The 8,949-nt window shown below is 43.9% G+C and overlaps 1 protein-coding gene across 1 annotated transcript in view; it reads left to right on the top strand.

The window, feature by feature from the left end:
- The window catches only part of LOC134458397 (macrophage mannose receptor 1), a gene marked incomplete at its 5' end in the record, with an annotated part of 57,833 nt that overhangs the window by 12,475 nt on the left and 36,409 nt on the right, over positions 1-8,949 (top strand). Inside the window, 10 exons of the mRNA XM_063210696.1 lie at positions 598-733; positions 1,517-1,599; positions 2,293-2,412; positions 2,774-2,875; positions 3,835-3,993; positions 4,947-5,029; positions 5,602-5,746; positions 6,010-6,054; positions 6,963-7,130; positions 8,279-8,398. Coding sequence (XP_063066766.1) covers positions 598-733; positions 1,517-1,599; positions 2,293-2,412; positions 2,774-2,875; positions 3,835-3,993; positions 4,947-5,029; positions 5,602-5,746; positions 6,010-6,054; positions 6,963-7,130; positions 8,279-8,398 — 1,161 coding nt within the window. The remainder of the gene's footprint in view (positions 1-597; positions 734-1,516; positions 1,600-2,292; positions 2,413-2,773; positions 2,876-3,834; positions 3,994-4,946; positions 5,030-5,601; positions 5,747-6,009; positions 6,055-6,962; positions 7,131-8,278; positions 8,399-8,949) is intronic.

Genomic DNA, 8,949 nt, shown 5'->3' with positions numbered 1-8,949 from the left:
GCTTCTTCAGACTTTTTGGCTCCCTTTTATTAGTTTATTTATGATAGGACAGTGAGAGATTGGACAGGACACGAGTGGGGAGAGAGAGAGATGGGGAAGGTTCAGCAAAGGACTCGGGCCGGAATCGAATCCGGGTCGCCAGAGTAGCAGCCCCGTGCCCTACTGTTCGAGCCACGGTAGGGCCGACTTTTAAGGTTACTAACAGAACTTTTACGTTCCCCCTCTGAAGGTGTTTTGAGGATCTATGAGATCCTCAGTGTAACCAAGGGGCTCAGTGGCAGCACAGGCCTCTAGCAAGCAGGCAAATGCACCGGAAAACTAGAAAGGCAGCAGCGCCACCAAGTGTTGAAGTGCCGGTACCACAGGCAGGCATGCAAGGCCAGGCCTCAATGCAAATAGCAGTCTGCCTGACCCTCATCTTGTGACCTTAATCGCTGAACTTGATCTGTTGGTAACCCAAAGCCTAGCCTGGGGCTATCTCAAACATCTCACCTTGCTCTGAACCCTTTTAGCCTAACACGAATGGCTTTAATAGTTTAACATGTTTGTCCTGCCCTCCCTCCCCCCTCTCTCTCTCCCCCCTCTCTCTCCCGCCAGCCGTTTGCCCTCCCGGCTGGATCAGCTTCAGCGGCAACTGCTATTGGCTCGTCAGCAACACCAACCTGTTGACCACTTGGTCCGACGCCCTCAGCAAGTGTAGCGGCATGGGAGCCAACCTGGTCACCATCAAGAGGTGAGACGTTACAGTGGTGTAGGGCGCCGTCTGGGGGCCACTAGAGGACAGTGGAGTGACACACGCACACGCACGCACGCACGCACGCACACACGCACACACACACACACAGGCACACACGCGCACACACACAGGCAAACACGCACGCACGCACGCACACACACACACACACACACACACACACACACACACGCATACACGGCAGGGCTGCTCGGACAGCCTTGACTGGGCCCAGGACAAAATCATCTGAAAGGGCCCCCCCTCTCTCAATACATACAATGTTGTGAAGACCCAATTCTGGGCCCAGGAAAACATACCCCTTTACCAATGGTGTATTCTCCGCATAATGATCTGTAGATACATACCATCAATGATTTGCAACAAATGATGTGTATGCCTGTCTGAATAGCATAATTGGTGTCAATCAAAATGGATATTGGCTGGCTGTCCACACACAACCATTTGTCTGTACCCACCGGCCATGCCTTTAAACCTTGCACTCTAGTATTGCTCACCAGACTTGTACGAAATTCCGAATTGAATGAATTGAAATTCACAGTAATGCTATAATTTGAACACTAGGTGGTGGTGTTCTATGTACTCTCAATGGGTGGTGTAGATTAAATTAAAATAAACTCAAGGTAATGACACCACCCAGTGTTCGTATTATGGCATTACTTTGAATTTCAATTCATTCAATTCAGAATTTCGTACAAGCCTGTTGCTCACATCCAGTGCAACACATTTCCCTCCAGCTAAACAGTCAATCCACTTTTCTTCCAGTAAAGAGGAGCAGCTCTTCATCAATGCCCAGCTGCCGGACTTCAACCAGGTGGATATCCCCGACATCTGGATCGGCCTCTCTGGTGAGTGCAGGTGGCTGCAGTCAGTAGTCAAAAAGAGAAACACGCACATCCGTCTCAAAAGGATTGGGTGCAAGACCAGCAAAAATACCATGAAAAACTGAAAGATAAGTCTGCGACACCAAGCTCCCGTTGCTCTTTTTTAATGTGACATTTCGGGCAGCATGCCCTTCATCAGACCATCATTGGTTGTAGTCAGTCACATCCAGTCAGTCACTCGCTCGCTCGAGGTCCCAGAGGCCAGTTCACTTCACCGCAGTCCCGGAGCCAATGATGGTGACTGACAGGAGACTGGTCATAACACTTGGCTGTCACAAAACAACTTAAATGCAGCAGGACAGATGCTTGGATGAATGTTGTGTGTATGACTTGCATATTTATGGTAGGTTTACCTATAATCCTGTATACAGTGTAACTCGGTCGTACTACATTTATTTTGACTGGCTCCCGTGAAATCAGTTTTGGGACTGACTGTGGTATGGACCTGGCATTGCCACATACCGTATGGGTAGTAGTTTAACTCAGTAAAGGAAAGATAAAGGAAAACGAAACAAGAAAACCAGTCTTCCAATCTTAGAATCATCAGGTTATGGTCATCAGTTTATTATTATCACATTATTACCAAATGCAGTGTCTTGCACCCTGAGCACAAGAGAGTGAAATGATGAAATCATGAACGTGTTGTGTGTCAATCAGATAAGGACCAGGATGGCAACTTCCAGTGGGTGGATAAGACCCATATAGAGTTCTCCAACTGGAGGGCCAACTACCCCCAGAACACAGCCAACTCGTGGGACTGTGGCCAGATCTACACGGGTGAGTGGGGAAAAAAAATTAGACGCGACTTAAAGAATTTCACTCTCATAAACACTTGTCTTGACATGAGCTATTTTGTAATCCTCTGTTTTAGTTTCTAACAGCCTTCCTTTCTCTCCTTTTTCTTTTCCTCTCTTCTCTTCTCTTCTCTTCTCTTCTCTTCTCTTCTCTTCTCTTCTCTTCTCTTCTCTTCTCTTCTCTTCTCTTCTCTTCTCTTCTTGTCTTCTCTTCTTGTCTTCTCTTCTCTTCTCTTCTCTTCTCTTCTCCTCTCTTCTCTTCTCTTCTCTTCTCTTCTCTTCTCTTCTCTTCTCTTCTCTTCTCTTCTCTTCTCTTCTCCTCTCCTCTCCTCTCCTCCATACAGGGAATTTCAATGGTCAATGGGAGACCACTGACTGCAACAAGAGGCTGGCTTACGTTTGCAAGATGGCGGGTGGCCAAAACGTCAAACCCACACCAGCTCCAGGTTAGAGGCTTCCCCTTTCATGGACGCAGATCCACTCCCTCCCCACACACTAAAACACATCATGACACATGAAACCACCTTTAAAGGAAAAGAAGTAAATTAATGTTGTTTTTACTCAGCAACACAATGTATGTATGTTTGTAATGATTAAACAAATTCTCAGGAGGTTGTTGAGATTCTGTGCATGCCTATTCAGCCACATCTAAAGTGGATGAAACATAAGACCAACTTCAAAGGAAAGGACATTAAATGTATGGTGGGTTGAGTAGGAAATGCCCTCTATGTCATACACAAGAAATGGCAATGTTAAGTGAAAACAATATAGAATCCAGATCCACATACACACAGAAATTTGCACATACTGTACATTACCCATAATTCTTTTGTTGACTCCAATCAACCTTTTTTGCCGTGTAAACATCACAAATGATTATGATACAAGCATGCAGAGTTAGACCTTGACCACAACACAGAGGTCCTAGACCTACAGTGTATAGTGGATTGATGAATAGTTGGCTGTGGCATTTCTTCAGATGTGTACTCCTTTTTACACTTATATGTATGGATATTTTTGTTAACGCATCCATTTGGGCCTTTTGTTTACATGTAAACAACATGTCTCTAAAATGCCCCCGCCACAATGCTGATCCGCATGTCATGTAAACGGGACCAAAATACATAAATGTAGAAAAAAAGTATCCACATATGTGTCACCAATGCTTTATCTGTCATGTCCTTTGTAGAGTTACTTGGGCATAATCATAATCATAATCATGAAACATTTTGTGGAAAGAAGGAAAAATCTGAGGAAGACAGAGCGGTCGAAAAACGTCATCATGCTTGCCAAATGAATAAAAAATTGAAAAAGTAACTTAAAGAAGAAAAAATCCAAAGGAGTGTGCAAACTTTTTTTCCACAAAACGTATCGGTCATGTCACCTCCACTCCACCGCCCACTAGACTCCCACTGTGACCAAGGTTACCTGCTGTACGGAGACAGCTGCTACCACTTTGAGTCGGAGGAGGTGAGGAACTGGAATGACGCGGAGCAGTACTGCGTACGACAGGGAGGACACCTGGCCAGCATCCACTCACCTGAGGAAGTCGGCTTCTTCGTAGGTCAGGGCAACCATATATCTCTCTCTCTCTCTCTCTCTCTCTCTCTCTCTCTCTCTCTCTCTCTCTCTCTCTCTCTCTCTCTCTCTCTCTCTCTCGCCTTGGGGGTTGTTTATCAAAATAAACCAGATGGCTATGAACATATCATTCCTATATCAATACATTTCCTACAAATAATTAATGTTAATAGATCAAATAATTTCAGTGGCTATTAACATCACTTTGAAGTTTCCAGTCACCTGAGCAAGTCGGCTTCTTCGTAGGTCAGGCCAATACAAGGATATTATTAATGCCTTCTCTGTTATAACATTTATGTCATAAAAATGGTAATGACCATGTCTTATACTTTTACTGAAGATGGCTGGAATTGTCATAGCAATGTCACTATGATGTTCAGTAGTCAAGTTTTTTAAGAAAAGAGTGAATAGGCCAGTCTGCATGAAGAGCTTTCTTTGTCTTGGGGGATGTTTATAACTATGAACATATCATTTTTCATTCTTGTCAATAACATATTTAAAAAATAAATTCTATAAATAGATTAAACATACTAAACATACAAAACAGGCTATATACTATGCATACAAAAAGTTTTCACTTATCGTTCTGAAGGTTCAGGAGTTTTTTTTTTGCTGCAGGTTGATATTCTGACTGTCTCAAGGTGATTGCATTGAAGTCTTTGAGAATTGGCTTGATTTGTGTTGTTGTCTACAGCACACATGAGCGTAAAGGAAGAAAGGAAATCCGCACACTGTTACTGCTCACCGATTTATTTGAACACAACGTTCTGACGACCTATACACCTGACGAAGACCGCCTGAGGTCGAAACGTTGTGTTCAAATAAATCGGTGAGCAGGAACAGTGTGCCGATTTCCATTCTTCCTTTACGCACGTTTGTTTGATCCAGCACCTGTTTTACTGGATGTGCGCGCATCACCTACACTTCTGTTGTCTACAGCACACATGCCATCCACCTCATGGGTTGGCCTGAGTGACAGTCAGACGGAGGGGACCTGGGTGTGGACTGATGGCTCCGCGTCGGTAAGTCAAGATGTTACCAGAGATTCTTTAAGTATATAGAGATATGCCAATGTAATATTGCTATGGGCACCTAACATGACCAGGTTCCAGTCTGTCTAAAGGGGCGTGTCATAATACTCCTAGCATTGAATAGAACAGTCCTTATGTCTGCCTAAAGGGGGATTACCCCCCCCTCCCCCTTGCAATAATAGAACCGGGAAACAATGGGCCAATGGAACCTCTCTCTCTCTCTACTCTCTCTGATGTTACAGTGCGGTCACACTGTTGTAAGAGGTTTTTAATTAGCATTTCTGGGGTGCATTTCTTGAAAGCGTAGTTGCTAACTATGATAGCTACTTTTTTGGTTGCAGACAGTGCCATTTACGCTTTCGAGAAATGCACCCCTGTTCAGTAGGCTTCCTTAATATGCAAAAATTGTGCATTCATCCAAGACAGTGAAAAATATTATGGCTGCTAGCTAGAAAGATAATACCCAAACACACCCCATTTTGGGCTTTTGTGTATTTGTGTAGTTTGACCAGTATGAGTTTGATCATGCTTGATGAGAACATTTTGTGCACCTGTTCTTGCAGGACTACCTGTCGTGGGAGACTGACCAGCCGGACAACTGGCAGGGCAATGAGGACTGTGTGCACCTCCGTGGGACGGGGCACTATCAACCTGGCAAACTCAACGACCAACCCTGCTCCTATAGCTTCCCCTTCGTCTGCCAGAAAGGTGAGACCCTGGTGGCCTACAGTACCTGAAATAAATGATAGAAGTCCGCAACACTGTTAATGCTCCCAGTGATTTATTTGCACGACGTTTCGGACCTTCGTCCTTTTTCAAGTGCAACCACAGTACCTACCTGCCTACCTGCCCACCTACCTGTTTATCTGCCTACCTGCCTTCCTGCCTGCATGCCTGTTTCTTTTGTTGTTATTTGTAATTTTTCTTCTCTCTCGTTTTCTTCATCTTTTCATTACTTTCTTTTCCTTTAGGCAAAGGCCAGGGCCCCCCTCCTGTTCCACCGACCTCAGGGCCTGGTAAGTCTGCACAGCATCCCGCATCATCATCACCATACGCTTAAGCTGCTGCCACAAAGGCTTGCTGACTTAATTCTTCCCATCTTTGTACTCTGTTATGTCAAAAAGGTGGTAGATATATGCATCAAAATGTTATGCCGACATAACAGTTTTTTTGCAGTATTTTTAACCTCCTTTTACTGCCCATGTTGTGCTTTTTTTACTAAGGCATTTTTTGGGACTTTTCTGTGCTTTTATTATGAAGGGATGGTAAAGGGTATTTCAGGACACCAGCTGGCTAGAGAGATATGAAAGGTTTGGGAAATGGTCCATGCCAGACTTAAACTAGAGTTCCCAAGGACAGTTTGGCATACTATACTTGCCACGCTAAGGTGCTCGGTCTACTCCTTGGGAGCTCTGCACCACAACAACCCTCATCATGTAGTCATATTCTACAATGACTTTTTGAAAAGTATTTTTTGGTCTTTTCAAGCCTTTATTTTTTATTATCAGACAGGGCAGTGGAGGAGGGACAGGAAGTGAGTTGGGAGAGAGAGATGGGGAAGGGCCAGCAAAGGAGCCGGGCCAGGAATCAAACCTGGGTCTGCTGCATATTAGACGAGTGCCCTACAGTAGCGTTAGCAGAGATTCTTTAAGTATATAGAGATATGCCAATGTAATAGGTTGCTATGGGCACCTAACATGACTAGGTTCCGGTCTGCCTAAAGGGGCGTGTCATAATACTCCTAGCATTGAATAGAACAGTCCTTAGGTCTGCTTAGGTCTGCCTAAAGGGGGATTTCCCCCCCCACCCCCTTGCAATAATAGAACCCGGAAACAATGGGCCAATGGAACCTCTCTCTCTCTACTCTCTCTACCGTTAGCGTCACGGTAGGGTCTCTAAAATGTCATTTGCACTGTTCCAACAGGCTGGAATGAACAGTGTGGCACCTGGGTGCAGGACCCCTTCAACGACTACTGCTACCTGTTCAGCGCCCTGTCCATGAGGAACTGGGCGGACGCCAGGAAAGACTGCGTCTACCAGGGAGGGGACCTCATCAGCATCACAGAGCCCTTCGAGCAGGGCTTCATACAAGGTAATGATAATAACTATATTTCTATACTGCCCTGCAAAGACAAAGTGCAGTAACTACGCCAACATTGAAACTGAGAGAAGTGCCTTCAAAGCCTTGGTGTTAGATTGGATATTGTAGTAACCACAAATTTCACATAGCAATATCTCTAAAACGGGACATGTTTGGACCATAAGGCTTTGTCACAGGATAAATGAGGAGCAATGAAGACCATTTTCAGTCTTGACAAACTATGTAGTTACTGCACTTTACCTTTGTAGGGCAGTATAGCACAGTATCATACAAGGCATGCAGCTCAAAGTGCTTAACAGATGGATAAACATCAATGTTAAACATGAAAATAAAAAGTTAGGTAGAAAAGAGAGACAGAAACAAGACAGAATAGCAAGACGACAAGAGAAGAAACTAGACAGAATAGAGAAAATAAGTAGATACTGGGTAAATAAATGTAAAGAAAATGTAAAGAAAATGAAACAAAGTCAGTTACGGTATGTCTCCCTACCAGGCAGGGGTGCACATTTCACTTGCATATGGAAGAGTATTAATTGTTTCTACCGAAACCAATGTCAGGTACAGTACAGAATATTTCCGGTAACACTTTATTTTAGGGACACATCTATTAGCACTAATACATACAATGTTAATGCCTGCATAAGCAACTTGTAAGGCATGTACTAAGCAAACGCTAAGGCCTACTAGGTCCTTACTAAGGTTAAATTGGTAATAAATCCCTTATTGTGCATGAACAGGACATTTGCGAATTCATGCCTAACAAATGTTTCATTTTGCTTTGTACATGCCTTACAAGTTACTTATGCAGGCACATTGTATGTATTAGGGCTAATAGATGTATCCCTAATATAAAGTGTTACCATATTTCCAAACAAACAATCCCTTACAAGAGTCAATTCACTGACAAGTCAAGATATTCACTAGTCTTGATACGCGGACAATCCAAATCAGATGATGTCCACACTTGCACTTCTGAGTATACTTGGCAACACAGGCATCATGTTTTTGGAAACTAACAATTGTTACCTGGATATTGTTTTCGCTTTCATTTTCTGTGAACGTTGAATTGTCTCTGTGCATGGATAATGCTAACACTGTGCTGATAAATAACCTTCCCCTTCCCTTGTCTTTCCCTGCAGCTCAAGTGCAGGTGATCCCTACGGGGGTGTCTCTGTGGATGGGGGGCCACGACTCTCTGATGGAGGGTGGCTGGGAGTGGACAGACGGATCACCCTTCCGCTACATCAACTGGAACTCAGGTCAGAGGCCTCAGAGAGAGAGAGAGAGAGAGAGAGAGAGAGAGAGAGAGAGAGAGAGAGAGAGAGAGAGACATTGGCAGAGATACAATGATACGAGGAGCTTTATTTGTCACATGCATAGAATTACTTAACGTAGAACGTCCAGTGAAATTGGAGAGGGGGATCGCACCGTTTTTGCTCATGCAACATAGCAGTTTCTTGTAAATATTGAGCACAGAGATTCATCTCCCCCCCTTAGTGTCACTGGTTAGTATTGTTTATAAGTATTGGGTAACACTTTGCTTGACGCCGGTGTCATAAGCATGTCATTACAGTGCCATAATAGTGTCATGACACAGTCATAGATAAGTCATAACCATCATGTCCATGTCATTGCCATAACCAAATGTCACTTAAGGCCAACAGTCATAAAATGTTTATGACACGGACACAATGTTTATGACACATGCATGACACTATTATGACACTATTATGGCACTGTAATGACATGCCTATGACACCGCCGTTAAGTAAAGTGTTACCAAGTATTGTTTATATTGGCTAATCTATAG

The sequence above is a fragment of the Engraulis encrasicolus genome, chromosome 11 (genome assembly GCF_034702125.1).
Source record: "Engraulis encrasicolus isolate BLACKSEA-1 chromosome 11, IST_EnEncr_1.0, whole genome shotgun sequence".
NCBI lineage: Eukaryota > Metazoa > Chordata > Actinopteri > Clupeiformes > Engraulidae > Engraulis > Engraulis encrasicolus.
This window is presented reverse-complemented; position numbering and strand designations above follow the sequence as displayed.